Below are 17500 nucleotides of genomic sequence, written 5' to 3'. Positions count from 1 at the left end.
GTCCTTCCATCCATCCGTACATCCATGCATCCATTCACCCATACATCCATCTATCCACCCATCCATCCATCCATAATCCATTTACACACCCTTCTATTCATCCTTCCATCCACCCTTCTATCCATCATTCTCTCCATCCTTTATCCATCCAACCATCCATCCACCCTCATTGCTCCTCGTTGTCAAATTACCTGTTGGCTTGGGATCCCCTGTAAGACGTTTGGAGCACGTTTAGGTAATACAGCGATAGAAATGCTCACGTTTTTGTTACTGTGACTGATTAAACGCGATGCTTGGAGTTGAATTCTACCTTGTCATTGTCAAATTGGAGAGTCAATGAATGCATAAAAAAAAAAAAAAAAAAAAAAAAAAAAGAGAAAGAAAAAATGTAGGTTGCAAAACTATGGTATCTTAAAAAACGAAAATTTTCAGGAGACAAAAAACTGTTTAAAATTCACAATAATCCTGGGATACCCGCGAAATTCCCTAATCTAATGTAAAAAGTGGCGAGAAAAACGATGGTGGCCTTTTTGCCTGAAATTCTAGAAAATTTGTCATGAACTCATTTGATCAATTCCCACGTAATGCCATTATGGGTCACAATGAATTAATCCCCCATTTTATGCCAGTAAAGTAATTAAACTTTGAAACTGAGTCAAGATTCCCATAATGCATCATGACCGAAAACATTGACCCCTAAACATACCAGAATGAAATAGTTTGTCATGCATGGCAGCAGCTTCTTATGGTTCACACTATTATGTTATGACGATCGACCCAATCAGCAAAGTCGGTCCGCATTCGTGCACCGTCGCGAACCCGCCTGGTAGCATCGTCACAACACACCTTTCGACTAGATGCTCTGCCGTTTCGGGTTCTTGCCCACAGCGTAGACATATTGGACAGGAAGTTAGACCCCACTGATGTAACGTACCGGCCGTTAGGCAGCTCCTCGACCGAAGCCGATTCGCAGCTACCCAGTGTCTCCTCTTACTGGTATCATAGCCTGGCAACTTCTCACCAAGCTTAGAGGAGTGTAGGTCCCCGCCCCCACGAGGGATTGAATTCGTCCAAACCGACTTCCATCTCGTATGTGCAGCTCTGTCTGTAGTCAGGGATTCTGCGTACAAGGGTTGCCGGGACTTATTTCGGCTCGAAACTGGGGCACCGTTCATTATGCGCATGAGAGGGGTATCCCCATTCCCTCTCTCTTTGATCTTACTTTGCCAGTTTCCCGTAATGGTCTCCCTCCGGACATCGGGGGGCTGGATCGCCGCCATTATCGGGCCCCATTCTCTAGGGGTTGTTGCTAGCGTTCCCGACACTATGTGCATCGACTTGCGAAGTTTTACATCCACCTTCTCAACGTTTCTGCTTCTACCCCACACTGGAGCGCAATACTCCGCGGTGGAATAGCATAGTGCCAGGGCGGATGTTCTCAGGAGCGCTTGGCTAGCGCCCCAAGTCGATCCCGCCAGCTTCCTCAGAAGACTATTCCGCTTCTCTATCTTCCGGGCAACCCCTTCGAGATGAACCCGATAGGTAAGACTGCGATCCAACGTCACCCCTAAATATTTTGGACGCGGCTCATATGGGAGTGGCTGGTCCCCGACTAGGACATTCAGTTTACGGGTGTGCCAACCACTGCATAAGTGAAATGCAGTGGCCACGGTTTTTGAAGTGTTCATCTTCAGGTACCACTTGTCAAAGTAGGATTTGAGTCTGGTGACGTCCTCGCTGAGTACGCTCTCGAGACGGGTCCACACTTTACTCTGAGTAACGAGTGCCCAGTCGTCTGCGTATCCCAGCCTCAGGGAGGAAGTGTTCGGCATATCGCTAATGTAAACGTTAAACAACATTGGCGCAAGTACCGACCCCTGAGGGACCCCATTCTTCAATTTCCTTACTTTGCTCGTGACGTCTCCCAGCGCGACGTGGAATTGCCTTTCCCCTAAGATCGAAGAGAACAACTTCAAGGTCTTTTTGCACCTTATGATTTTTGCTAGTTTGAGCATCAAACCTGCGCACCAGACCGTATCGTACGCCGCTGATAGGTCTATAAACACAGAACCTGTTTGCTGTTTTCTCTCGAACCCGTGCTCAATATGCTCTGTAAGGGCAATGACCTGCTCCGTGGTGCACCTCCCTTCCCTGAAGCCTGCCTGCTCGGATGGCAGGGCAGCGTCTAGGACCGGCCCCCATCGGTTTAATAGAACATGCTCCAACAGTTTGTAAAGACAGCTCAGCAGCGATATGGGTCTGTAACTGTCTGCCTCCTTCGCCGGCTTCCCTGGCTTCAGGATGGCAACTATCTTCGCATGCTTCCACACTTGTGGAAGCTTTCCTTTTGCAAGGATGTCAGACATTGCCTCTGCTAGCCAGGCCCGTGCCCTGGGGCCCAGATGCGTCACCATATCGGGATATACACCATCTATCCCTGCTGCTTTGCCGTTCTTCACTTCGCTAATGGCTGCACCCACTTCTCGGGGACTGAACGGGGCCGTCCAGTCCGACTCCTCCGCAGGTAGCGAGTCCAAAATCGTACGGTACGCCTGCGGACACCTCGCTCAAAAGCCTGATTAGGGACCCGCTTACTACGGTTCTTAATGTTCTTGGCAATTGTGTCTGCCTCGCATTCCAGTGCAGCCTTCGCGAAATTCCGATCTGGGTCCAATTTCTTTATCAAACGCCAAGCGTGGCGGCTGGAGTGTGTAAAGTCGAGACTTTCCACGGTCTCCTGCCACCGTTGCTTCCTTCCCTCTGCCAGAGACTGAAGTAGTCTATCGGCTGCGTCCTGGGACTGGGTCTGCTGGTACTCTCGGTACAGCTCTTCCGACTCTGCTGTCCAGCAAGGGGTGTAGATTTTCCGTTTGCCCCGTGGAATAGAGCGTTGAGCGCTCTTAACCAGTAGCCTACTGAATCTGGTTATATTCTTGGACTTGGGAGGAATGGCAGGGCAGACCTGCTTGATATAGGAACTGAATTTCTCCCAGTCAGCCTTCCTGAAATTCCATCTGCAAAGTGGGAGAGACTGCACCCTCGGTATTGTCACCCCAGCCGTGACAAGAACCGGCCTGTGCTGGCTATGCGGAAAGTCCCCGAGGACTGTCCGCTTCACCTGCAGCGGTTCACCGTTCACGCCTTTCGTTACGAAGGTGAGGTCTGGAGTATACTCCTTCTCATGGCGGGTACCCCGGAAGGTACCCTTGGCTGTAGGATCGTACACTAGGTGTAGATCATTACAGTCCATCCATGAGCGGAGTTGTCTTCCTGCCTCGTTGCAGTCTCGGTAGCCCCATTCGTGATGGTGGCTATTAAAGTCTCCCAGACAGATGGAAGGATGGCTGACCACCGGTACCGGTGGTGTAGTCCAAGTCGCTCTAGGTGGTTTGTAAATATTATGCAAACACAGTCCACCTACTTCCACGGAAATTCGGTTCACCCCATTGCTGTCCGTTACGCTCTCAATGACCCTTACCTTCGATGGCTCTTTAGCGTAAAAGCTAACCCCTCCTTTGAGCCTCGAAGTGTCCTCGCGTTGGACCACCGTATAGCCTGGGATCTGGAATCGGGAAGATTGCGCGCCTGAATAAAGGTGGGTCTCCTGTAACAGGAGGATATCTACGCAGTGAACGGCCAATAGCTTTGATAAAAGCTCATTTTTTGCCATACTCTGGCTCTCGACGTTCAGGGACAATATGTGCGTCAGGTCGCCATCCCCGCCGTCGCATTTTCCGATCGACAGGCCGCGAATCGATTGATGCATGGGACGTTTGCTTTTTTCTCGGACGTGCCGACGACCCTGGCGACACGAACGCGGTATTATTTGGCTAGGCGGCAGACCGCTTCGCCATTGACGGGACTGATTGGGACTCGACATAAGGATAATAGTGTGGCGCCCGGGATAGGGCTGCTATTCGGGCACCGGGTTTGGATCAAATTTAGTCACACACCGGGGCGAGCAGCTCATGTGGCTCGTTGGCTCGATACCCGGGATGGTCTCGTGACGGTCGACCGGGATTTACACCTTTGCCCTCCCGTGTGCCTCAAGCCCCCTCACCAACTGCAAGGTAAAGATCCACGAGGGGGGTCATGCATGGCTGGTTGGTTTTTCTAGAGAATGAGATTTAGATACACCCGTTGATTATATGAATATTTAATGAAGTGATCGCCGCTCTCTTGTCACCTTCATCCTCATATCCTCTCATATACTGATCACTGATGCATTCCTTTTTACGGTAGATTTCTATCTGTTTATGTATATATAATTTTTATAATTTTAAATAGGTCTTAAATTAAAGTAAGACGATTCATTCAGCCAAAGTTGGTTACGATGATAACATTCCTGCCACGGTCTTGTCAGTGATTTAGCACAGTGTAACAAATCAAATAAGGTATATCAAATGATTGGAAGTATCTAAAATTATGTCGTTCTGTTGAGCATTCCAGTTTATTCCAATTCCTGTTTTCATGAAAATACCCTTATACTACTAGTTAAGGTATCGTGTCTGTGATATGGTGACCCATGCACTCATTGTGTGTTGTCATTATTTTCGTGTTACGGTAGATTTGAGTCATCTTAACCTTCATTTATTCTATTTATGTATTGATCCGACGTAATGGAGCAGACTCATTCTGTCGTTGTTTGCTTTAATAATTACAACATTTCTCTTTCCTACGGTAGATTTGACACCTCCTGTCAAGCATCATATTCTTAAAATTATCTAAGTATTGAGATCCATTCACCCAATTCTTTGCTTTGATTATTCTACTTTTCTGTTATGGTACATTTGAAATATCTCGTCATTCGTGATAACTCTGACTACAGATTCTAAAGTACGGAGATCCATTTTTTCCTAAATTCATTACATTTCCATTCCGCTAGACTTGAAACCAATAATTTTCTAGTTAATCATCATAACATTGAATATAAATCGTGTCAGTAAGGAGACCCATGAACTCACTGTTGGCTTTAATGAATCAATACATTCCTGTCACGGTAGATTTTAAACGGCTTGTCGATGTCAATCGATACACGGAATGCTTACTCTAGATCATGATAAGTATGGAAGACCGGTCAGCCCTTGTTTGTTATAATTGTATGTGGTTGTGTGTGGACGCGTATTGTGTGCGTGTTTATGTGTGTTTATGCGCGTGTTTGTGGGTGTGTGTGTGTGTGTGTGTGTGTTTGTGAGGGAGAGAGAGAGAGAGAGAGAGAGAGAGAGAGAGAGAGAGAGAGAGAGAGAGAGAGTTTGAATGTATGTTTAATATATTTTTTTCTTTACATTTTTGTCATTACTCTTTCAAAAGAAATCCAATGAATGCTTTAAACGATATAGATCTATTTCTTGGTCTAAACTCAACAGTATACAAACTCTTACTGTATGCACATCCACTATGATATTATTATGGTACAGTTTTAGTGTTAGTATTATTATGCAATGTGTATGCATGTATGTGTAACGACTACCAAATGGTAACGGTAATAAATTTAGGCCTCGGTACATTGGCAGCATAGGGACTCTCCTTGAATGTGTGCCTAAACTATACTATACTATACTATACTATACTATACTATACTATACTATACTATACTATACTATACTATACTATACTATGCTATGCTATACTATACTATACTATACTATACTATACTATGCTATGCTATACTATACTATACTATACTATCTACTATCTATACTATACTATACTATACTATACTATCTATACTATACTATACTATACTATACTATACTATACATACTATACTATACTACTATACTATACTATACTATACTATACTATACTATACATTACTATACTATACTATACTATACTATACTATACTATATATACTATCTATACTATCTATACTACTAACTATACTATACTATACTATTACTATACTATACTTACTATCTATACTATACTATACTATACTATACTATACTATACTATACTATACTATACTATCTATACTATACTATACTATACTATTCTATACTAATTACTATACTATACTATACTATACTATACTATACTATACTATACTATACATACTATACTATACTTATATACTATACTATACTATACTATACTATACTATCTATACATATACTTATACTATACTATACTATACTATACTATACTATACTATACTATACTATACTATGCTCCTTAGATGGCGCCGATATATTATGCCAATGGTAGATTCATTTTGTATTATATTTTTGTTTTATAACAATGTGAATGAACAGTTTATTTTCTGATTACTGCTTTTATTTTTTTTTCCCTTCTTTCTCCAAACTTTTTTCTCTCCTTTTTCACCGTTAATTTTGAAGAAAGGATTAGCATTTCCTAGTTATTTGTTTGATTAAAAACCCTGTGTTTTGTTGTCATTATTTATTTATTTATTTATTCATTTATTCATTTATATATTTTATTAATTCATTGAACTATAGATTTTTTAAAAATTTTAATTTTGTTTGTGTGTTTGGGCTTTTTGTGGGTTTTAAAAAAAAATCCTTCTAGATCAACACTTTATTTATATATAGATAGCCTCCTGTCACACAGAAAATGGCTTAATTTATAACACACATGGACTTCTCTATAATTATAAATGGTGACAGCTGTGTCAGTACACAGTGTCGCCTTATAATTTGTTTGCTTATTTCATTTAGTCTACGTTTTCTGGTTTCTTAATCTCTATACGTCCTTCTGATTGCCGTTAGTCAATCTATTCTTTCATCGCCATTCCTCTTCTTTACACATCCATCTATCCATCATTTCATCCATCCATCCATTCGACCATCCGTAGATTCATCCATCCATCTACCAATTAATCCATCCGTTTATCCATTTATCATGGCATCAATTCAGGAAGAGTCCCCGTCTGTCTATCCCTCTATCCAGCAATTCATTTATCCCTCTCTCCATCCTTCCACACATCCATCCATCCATCCATCCATTGATCCATTTATCATGGCATGAATTCAGGAAGAGTCCGGGTCTGTCTATCTCTATCCAGCAATTCATTTATCCCTCTCTCCATCCTTCCACACACCCATCCATCCATCTATCCATCCTTCCACACACCCATCCATCCATCTATCCATCCTTCCACACATCCATCCATCCATCCATCCATTTATCATGGCATCTATTCAAGAAGATTCCCCGTCCTTCCATCCCTTTATCCATCAATTCATTGATCCATCCATCCATCCACACATCGATCCATCCATACGTCCGTCCATCCATCCATCCATCCATCCATCCATCCATCCATCCATCCATCCATCCATCCATTTATCTATATCCACTGTCAACAAGCCTTACTTATTCCTTCATTCCTTTTGTCTTCCACAGAGTAACGATGCGCTGAACAAAAACCAGTCTTTTGTGCGATCGGTAAGTCTATCTATCTACACATTTTTCTCCCACACTCTCTCTCCCCCCCCTCTCTCTCTCTCTCTCTCTCTCTCTCTCTCTCTCTCTCTCTCTCTCTCTCTCTCTCTATCTATCTATCTATCTATCTCTGTCCCCCCTCTCCCCCCCCCCATCTCCCTCTTTCTGGTGTCTTACATGTACCATGTATTACCCAACGTGTCTATGCGGGTGGTTGGATGGGAGCATCACCCTTGAATCATATACCGATGATGTTCGCATGGGTGTACGATCCGATAGTGATGTCGTTTCTTCTTCTCTTTACTAGCCTATCCTGCTTCTTTGGTTTGTCATTGTATTTTTGACAGGGATATTTTTTTTTCTGTAAATCTTCTGCCTGTTTGTTCTTGGTTATTTATAATTTAGCTTATGATATCTTTAGGTTATGATTTTGATTTACATTTGTACTATTTTTGTTGGATTGCTTGTTTTTTTTTTTTTGTTTCAGCGGTCTCTCATATAACCTCAATTGTGTTGGAAGAGACCTAAAGCAACAAACAAACAAACAAAAAAACCAACGTGTCTAGAATGATGTGTCTCCTGGTTTTTAATTGTTGCTATTGACTTTTGACCCTCTGTAACGCGGTTTTATGACATTTAGAACCTTGTGTATATTTCCATAAAATAAAGATGTATATAATTGTTCCCATTTAGACTTGTGGGACAACAGACGTTAAAATATAATCAATCGATCGATATTTGAAGGACGACTTTTCTAGCCAAATCTTTAAATACCCGTTTCTTCCAGAGCACGACAGAATACTGGTCACGAATGGGGTTTGGATTTGGAATTTTTTTTCAATTATTAAAAAAAATATTCTGATGATTTGAACTTGGATAAATCGATTCTCTTCTGCTTCATTTCGATATTATAGCAGATTGACGGGGTGAATGGCATATTTTTTTGGAATAGATTGTTATATTATGTCCTTGTGCGACTATGTGGTCTTGTGTTATGACACTCGCTTTCAGATTGGAAGGTCCTGGGTTCGACCCTAGCTCGGCGCATAGTTGAGTCCTTGAAAAAGGCTCTTTACTCAGGTGTAAAATGAGTACCTGGCCGTTAACAGCGTTGTCTCTGTCCGAAAAAAAATGTAATATCGCCTAACAGACGCCATGTCCCGTCCTAAATGTTAAGTCTTTCTGTCGGCCAGGTACCCATTGTAAAGCCCTTTGAGCACGTTTAGTGGATATTACCATAATATATAAAAAAGCTAATTTTTTAAAACATTGACCCAATGTTTTGTTTTGTTTTTCACCAGGTGGGTCCCTCATCCCAAACAGCCAGTACCATGTCGTCAACCATGAGGGAAATGCTCAACAGGTAACCAGTATATTCCTTACTATGTCTTACTTTGATTTGACCTCAACAGGTAACCAGTATATTCCTTACTATGTCTTACTTTGAGTTTACTTATTCTAAGTTCTTTGAGTCATGGAGACACACTGAAGCGCACTGAGTATGGTCAACATATTGACATTGTCTATTCCTTATTATAAATCAATTGACATATTCTCATTATCTCTATATTCCTGGTTGGACAAAGGCAGATATGCTTACTGGAAATATTATAAAGTACTTAGATTGAAACACTCACACATTTACACAAACGCACACGCACACACAAACACCCACACACACGCACCTTCCCACTCGCACACGCATACACAAAGAAAAGAAAGAAAGACAAATACAAAAGAAAAACAAATCAAAGAAGAAAATTTGTAGCCAAAGCATTTTTTTCACGAATCAACAAAATTTGTCCTTAGTATGATAGAGTCTAAATTATTTCCAACAAATGTGAGGTGTTACATGAAAGTATATAATATTACATTGAGACTAATTGTATGACTCTCCAGGAGACGTCAGAATTTCATAGACAAAGAAAAGTACTGATACTGATAGGGTCAGAGTTTTGGACAAGTTGTACCGTTGAAATTCTCCCCGATTCTCAGTGTAATTTCATATTCATCCCCTACCCCCGCCCCCCCCCCTTTCCTTCTCCAACCAATCAATTCCAAGCCCATTACAATTCATTTTCTGACATGCCTCTTGTTCCACTCTACAGAAGCCACGAACAGGTGCCCGTGGATGGAATTCTCTCCCTTGATGTTGTCTACATCACGGAGAGGATCATCTGTAAGTTGTTTTGGTTGCTTGGTTGCTTTTTATTTATTTGTTTGTGTCTTATTGGGTTCTATACTGTTTATAATTTTCTTCTTTTTTTTTTTTTTGTCTTTGTTTTGTTTGTATTTTTGTCTGCAGGAATTTACGAATCGTATCCATCTAATAGTCCTATGATATTTTTTAAGTGATACTAGGTTACTAGAAGCTGGACTGTAAAAAGTAATAAACAAAAATGGATAGAACAGCTTAAAAAAAAACAAAAAAGATAACAAAATACCAAACACGGAACGTTTCGGCTCAAAACCCTTCTTCAGCCAACAACAAAAAAGAATAAAGACATAAATACATTATTATATTCCAGATTGACGACAGAGATATTTCTCTGTTGTCAGTCTTGAATTTAGTAATGTATTTATGTCTTTATTCTTTTTTGTTGTTGGCTGAAGAAGGGTTTTGAGCACGAAATGTTCCGTGTTTGGTATTTTGTTCTTTATGCTCTTTGTGTATCTAACATGCCCCTGTGTGTCCCCAGCCATGACATTCCCCTCGGAAGGCCACGACACCACCTATTCCTTCAACCTGATGGAGGTGGTCAGGATGCTGAAGACGAAACACGGTGACAACTATATGGTAGGTGCTCCTTGGTGGTGGTGTCGTCTTCTTCATCGTCATCATCATCGTCATCATCATCATCATTTATCATCATCAACATGGTCATCATAATCATCATCATTATCATCAACCTTGTCTTCATCATCATTATCATTAACACCACTACCATCATCGCTCATCATTATCATCATCATCACCATCATCATCATCATCATCATCATCATCATCATCATCATCATCATAATCAATATAACGATATTCTCCCCTTCCATTCACAGATATTAAATTTGTCAGAAAAACGTCAAGACTTGACCAAAGCCAATCCACAGGTAACCAAACACAGTGGCAATCTATATAATAATCTGTTATTCTGCACTACTGACAATCATTTGTGGCCCATCTTGTTACAAAGTAAAGCTATGCTTTAATTCCGTCAACTGCAGGGTGACAATGATTGTAACATTCTTTGGGTTTTTTTGTTTGTTTGTTTGTTTTTTGTTTGTTTGTTTTTATTTGTTTTGTGTTTTTTTTGTGTGTTTTTTTTTGGGGAGGGGGGGGGGGGGGGGGGGGGGGGCAAGATAGGAATGGGTATAAATAAAGGGAATTTCTTTCTATTTTATTTGTTACTATTATCTATTTATTTGTTTGTAAAATGTTGTTGTATTATTTATGTGTACACATTGTAGAGATTGTCATAAAGAATGGATGTATTTTTCACAGTTGTCCCAATATTAGAACGATCCTTGTTTTGGGGTTCTAGCAAACAGACATACAAACACATCTGTTGACAAACACCTGTTCAAAGATGCAAGTTTTACTTACAAGTAGGGCGGATAGTCTCACAAAACAATTTTAAAAGCTTCGGCTCTTGTTCTATTTTCCAATGTATTTTCAGTAGTCCAGTGTTTAGTATTATGTAGGAATTAAGAAGAGAACAATATAAGTTGAGTTCAAAAGTCACAGGTAACCCACCCTATCAAACGGGTACTATGTCAGATTGAAGTGGATTTACAAAAAGTGAATTTAAAGTAAAAATGGTGTGAAATAAAACATTGTTGGTTTATACACTGTATGGTGGCCTATAAAACATTTTTGGTTTATACACTGTATGGTGGCCAATAAAACATTGTTGGTTTATACACTGTATGGTGGCCTATAAAACATTGTTGGTTTATACACTGTATGGTGGCCAATAAAACATTGTTGGTTTATACACTGTATGGTGGCCAATAAAACATTGTTGGTTTATACACTGTATGGTGGCCAATAAAACATTGTTGGTTTATACACTGTATGGTGGCCAATAAAACATTGTTGGTTTATACACTGTATGGTGGCCTATAAAACATTGTTGGTTTATACACTGTATGGTGGCCAATAAAACATTGTTGGTTTATACACTGTATGGTGGCCAATAAAACATTGTTGGTTTATACACTGTATGGTGGCCAATAAAACATGTTGGTTTATACACTGTATGGTGGCCAATAAAACATTTTTGGTTTATACACTGTATGGTGGCCAATAAAACATTGTTGGTTTATACACTGTATGGTGGCCAATAAAACATTTTTGGTTTATACACTGTATGGTGGCCAATAAAACATTGTTGGTTTATACACTGTATGGTGGCCAATAAAACATTGTTGGTTTATACACTGTATGGTGACCAATAAAACATTTTTGGTTTATACACTGTATGGTGGCCAATAAAACATTGTTGGTTTATACACTGTATGGTGGCCAATAAAACATTGTTGGTTTATACACTGTATGGTGGCCTATAAAACATTGTTGGTTTATACACTGTATGGTGGCCAATAAAACATTGTTGGTTTATACACTGTATGGTGGCCAATAAAACATTGTTGGTTTATACACTGTATGGTGGCCAATAAAACATTGTTGGTTTATACACTGTATGGTGGCCAATAAAACATTGTTGGTTTATACACTGTATGGTGGCCAATAAAACATTTTGGTTTATACACTGTATGGTGGCCAATAAAACATTGTTGGTTTATACACTGTATGGTGGCCAATAAAACATTGTTGGTTTATACACTGTATGGTGACCAATAAAACATTTTTGGTTTATACACTGTATGGTGGCCAATAAAACATTGTTGGTTTATACACTGTATGGTGGCCTATAAAACATTGTTGGTTTATACGCTGTATGGTGGCCTATAAAACATTTTTGGTTTATACACTGTATGGTGGCCAATAAAACATTGTTGGTTTATACACTGTATGGTGGCCAATAAAACATTGTTGGTTTATACACTGTATGGTGGCCTATAAAACATTGTTGATTTATACACTGTATGGTGGCCAATAAAACATTGTTGGTTTATACGCTGTATGGTGGCCAATAAAACATTGTTGGTTTATACGCTGTATGGTGGCCAATAAAACATTGTTGGTTTATACACTGTATGGTGGCCAATAAAACATTGTTGGTTTATACACTGTATGGTGGCCAATAAAACATTGTTGGTTTATACACTGTAGGTGGCCTATAAAACATTGTTGGTTTATACACTGTATGGTGGCCAATAAAACATTGTTGGTTTATACACTGCATGGTGGCCAATAAAACATTGTTGGTTTATACACTGCATGGTGGCCAATAAAACATTGTTGGTTTATACACTGTATGGTGGCCAATAAAACATTGTTGGTTCATACACTGTATGGTGGCCATAAAACATTGTTGGTTTATACACTGTATGGTGGCCAATAAAACATTGTTGGTTTATACACTGTATGGTGGCCAATAAAACATTGTTGGTTTATACACTGTATGGTGGCCAATAAAACATTGTGGTTTATACACTGTATGGTGCCAATAAAACATTGTTGGTTTATAGACTGTATGGTGGCCAATAAACATTTTGGTTTATACACTGTATGGTGGCCAATAAAACATTGTTGGTTTATACACTGTATGGTGGCCAATAAAACATTGTTGGTTTATACACTGTATGGTGACCAATAAAACATTTTTGGTTTATACACTGTATGGTGGCCAATAAAACATTGTTGGTTTATACACTGTACGGTGACCAATAAAACATTGTTGGTTTATACACTGTACGGTGCCATAAAACATTGTTGGTTTATACACTGTATGGTGGCCAATAAAACATTTTGGTTTATACACTGTATGGTGGCCAATAAAACATTGTTAGTTTATACACTGTATGGTGCCATAAACATTGTTGGTTTATACACTGTATGGTGGCCAATAAAACATTGTTGGTTTATACACTGTATGGTGGCCAATAAAACATTTTTGGTTTATACACTGTATGGTGGCCATAAAACATTGTTGGTTTATACACTGTATGGTGGCCAATAAAACATTTTTGTTTATACACTGTATTGTGGCCAATAAAACATTGTTGGTTTATAACACTGTATGGTGGCCAATAAAAACATTGTTGGTTTATACACTGTATGGTGGCCTATAAAACATTGTTGGTTTATATCACTGTATGGTGGCCAATAAAACATTGTTGGTTTTAACACTGTATGGTGGCCAATAAAACATTGTTGGTTTATACGCTGTATGGTGGCCTATAAAACATTTTTGGTTTATACACTGTATGGTGGCCAATAAAACATTGTTGGTTTATACACTGTATGGTGGCCAATAAAACATTGTTGGTTTATACACTGTATGGTGGCCTATAAAACATTGTTGATTTATACACTGTATGGTGGCCAATAAAACATTGTTGGTTTATACGCTGTATGGTGGCCAATAAAACATTGTTGGTTTATACGCTGTATGGTGGCCAATAAACATTGTTGGTTTATACACTGTATGGTGGCCAATAAAACATTGTTGGTTTATACACTGTATGGTGCCAATAAAACATTGTTGGTTTATACACTGTATGGTGGCCTATAAAACATTGTTGGTTTATACACTGTATGGTGGCCAATAAAACATTGTTGGTTTTATACACTGTATGGTGGCCAATAAAACATTGTTGGTTTATACACTGTATGGTGGCCAATAAAACATTGTTGGTTTATACACTGTATGGTGGCCAATAAAACCTTGTTGGTTTATACACTGTATGGTGGCCGACTACTACTCGTGTCTCTACTCTGCACAATTCAACACACCAATTTAACCACAGCGTAAATTTGTAAGAATTTAAATGCATTTTCTGGCATCAATATCACTCGGACATCATAGCATTTTGCGACGATGGGTCACAAATGACCAATATTTAATAGAAAACTGGTTTCATTTATTATAATTTGATAATAATTTCAATCTTCAATTTCAATAAGAATTTCAATGTTTTGATTCAAATTTTGTAAGTTCACTTGAATTCAAATTCCAGCACCCGGTTGATTCTTGACATAATCTATATATAACTGTTCTGGGGCGATTGGTCACGTATTGTAAAATGGAAATATTGCTGCTTGAATTTCGAAGATAACTAACAACAATGAAATGGAATAAAATTTTCCATTATAATCTGGGGTGCCTGTTTGTCTATTAAACGTGATAAATAAGATAGTGTAGACAAACGAGAGACAAGGGAATGTGCTCATTTCTCATTCGCCTTTGCTGTCTTATTCATTGTGTCTTGTTGTCAAAGGGGAAACCCGAAACGTTCACATCATCCATCTGCTCTCGTACATCAAACTATAGCTTCTGTTCAGTGTTGTTGATGTGACATATCATAATAACCCTTGTGTGTGTTTTCTGATTCCCTTGAAGGTGAAGGACTACGGCTGGCCAGACCACATGGCACCACCTCTAGAGAGACTGTGTTCGTTGTGCAAGGCCATGGACTCCTGGCTCAATGCCAACATCCACAATGTGGTGGTCCTTCATTGTAAGGGAGGTCGGAGTCGCATCGCCTCTGTCATCGCTGCTTACATGCACTACAGTAACATCTGTGCTAGGTAGGTTTGGTGTGTTGTTAAATATCTGAACAAGTGTGTATGAAAGGTGCCAGGCAAAGGAAGAAAGAACAATAGAAGAAAAAATACATCTCAAAAAATCAGTCGACCTCGACTGGGGATCGAACCTCAATTCCATTAAATCTAATTTTATTATATTATTAATGATATTTATGATATAATTGCTGTTTTGCTTCTGTTATTTTTACTATTATTATTATTATTATTATTATTATTATTATTATTATTATTATTATTATTATTATTATTATTATTATTATTATTATTATTATTATTATTATTATTATTATTGGTGGTATTACAGTTTGTTGTATTTTTGTGGTTATTAATGGTATAATTTTATTTTTTGGTTCCATTTACCTTCTTTATCTCACTTTGATGTATGTTGTCATCAAATTGTTATTGGCCAAAGTGTAATATTAAATAAACGTTGAAACTTTGAATGATATTATAGGTATTGTAGTGCCCTAACCATCCACCAATGACTAACATCCATTTTCACATTTTATTTCTCTGTTTTCTTGCCTTTCAGTGCTGACCAAGCTTTGGACCGATTTGCCATGAAACGTTTCTACGATGACAAACTGGGAGGCCTGCCATTGCCCTCACAACGAAGGTATCACATTGTCTTGTACCAGTAAAAATCTGATTGACTGTATGTACTCCTCGGATTTCAACTGATCAACTCTCTCCTTACCGACCATATTCATGATTATTCCAGAAATGTTATACCTTCACAAAACAGAACTCTGGGTGGGGTTCCTACCTCCCATAGTGGGCAGGGAGGTACTTATTGTGTCTTCTATCCCCCTATGTCTGTTTTCCAACTTGCATTCTGTCTTTGTCTTGGAATGGGATTGCTAGGTTTTGTCCCAGCCCTGGTTGGGGTCCTGGCTGGGAGGGAAACAGTCAAATGCATAGTTATTGTTTTGGGAGATGATATTTTTTTCCTTGTAAATCATCTCTCTGTTATGTATTATTATATTTGTTATAATTTATAATGTAAGCATTTGAGTGTGTTCCTCTTAGTGGGGGCCGTGCTTGTGTCCGGATGAGACTTATAGGTGATCTCAAACTAAGTACATTGGTGGTATGCTCTTGGAACCTACATCTGATCCCTATTTATTCCCAGTTCCCCTTTGTCTTACTTTTTCTTGGATGCTTTAATTGCAATTCTAGAACTTTTTACTATCCCGTTTTCTTCCTTTTTACTGGCGCTGATATAACCTAAATGTGTTGCAAGTGCCGTAAAACCCCTAAAAACAAACAAACAAACAAAACAAAACAGAACTTGGCTGTTTACACACAAATTCATTAGAAATACGTACATAGATACTAGATATGCATATTTTTGTACAGCATAACAAGCTTTATAAAACAAAGATTTTTCATAAAGTGTTGCAGCGTGGCTCAGCGGTACGGTCTTTGCTTCGTACCCGAAAGGTACCGAGTTTGATCACTCGCCTCTGCGCTGTGTGGCCTTGATCAAGTCACCTCGCCCTAGCTAAATTTGCGGCGCTGCACTGCGGCTGATGCCTGGGTTATTCCAGTCTTCCCTTGGAATAGACCCTAGAGATAAATTTCCCCTATGGGGTGAATAAAGGGAATTTTATTCTTTTATTTATTTTATTTTTTATTAATGTACAAAACAAATCGGATTAAGAAACATGTTCATTGTATCGTTACAAATGTGACGATTTTCCTGTAGTTGGTATGGAGAGGGTTAATTTGGTCATTCCAGTGCTAGGCTAATTGTAACCCAGGTCACCTGGTTGGATTCCTTTATCAGCCATTTTCTTTTTTCTTTCTTTGGAAATGTTAAAAACCTCCAGAATCTTCCATCGAATCACACATCGTGAAAGTGTGGAATAAAAATTAGAAAAAAAGAAAAAAAAAAGATATTCATTTTTAAAGAACAAACCGTCTTCTACCATTTTTGAGTTTGTTTTCTTCATCCATTTTTTATTTTAAAGAATATAACACTGATTTTCATTTGTACTCTCACTTTTATCATCAAGAAAACGCCCACTTTCCGTGATTTGTTTGTAGTTGGACCCATTCCAGGCCTTAGTCAATTGGCCTTTTTGTAAACAACGGTGAAGAAAATTACCTGAAAGTCATGAATTGTTTCATCTTCTTTTCTTTTCTTTTCTTTTTTTTTTTACATTTTCTTTCCATTATTTTCCCCTTGTTCTTCAGCATTGCTCTCCTCTCTATCTTTTGTTCATTCATTCGACCCCCCCCCCCCCCCCCCCCCCCCAATACCTCCCAGGTATGTCCGATATTTCTCCGGCCTGCTGTCGGGTGCCATCAAGATCAACAGTAACCCCCTGTACCTCCACCACATCCTCATCCACGGGG

The 17500-nt window shown here is 39.1% G+C and overlaps 1 protein-coding gene across 21 annotated transcripts in view; it reads left to right on the top strand.

Annotated features, from left to right (window-relative positions):
• Positions 1–17500, top strand: part of LOC144959152 (tensin-3-like) — a 400273-nt gene that overhangs the window by 257651 nt on the left and 125122 nt on the right. For all 21 annotated transcript variants that reach the window (XM_078891652.1, XM_078891665.1, XM_078891661.1 and 18 more), the window contains 8 exons: positions 7369–7410; positions 8709–8770; positions 9516–9586; positions 10107–10204; positions 10465–10515; positions 14934–15121; positions 15672–15755; positions 17412–17500. The exon at positions 17412–17500 is cut by the window's right edge and continues 85 nt beyond it. In XM_078891652.1, the coding sequence (XP_078747778.1) occupies positions 7369–7410; positions 8709–8770; positions 9516–9586; positions 10107–10204; positions 10465–10515; positions 14934–15121; positions 15672–15755; positions 17412–17500 (685 nt within the window). The remainder of the gene's footprint in view (positions 1–7368; positions 7411–8708; positions 8771–9515; positions 9587–10106; positions 10205–10464; positions 10516–14933; positions 15122–15671; positions 15756–17411) is intronic.

Source organism: Berghia stephanieae, chromosome 13 (genome assembly GCF_034508935.2).
Source record: "Berghia stephanieae isolate SIO BIC M18660-M18661 chromosome 13, UCSD_Bste_1.3, whole genome shotgun sequence".
NCBI lineage: Eukaryota > Metazoa > Mollusca > Gastropoda > Nudibranchia > Aeolidiidae > Berghia > Berghia stephanieae.
This window is presented reverse-complemented; position numbering and strand designations above follow the sequence as displayed.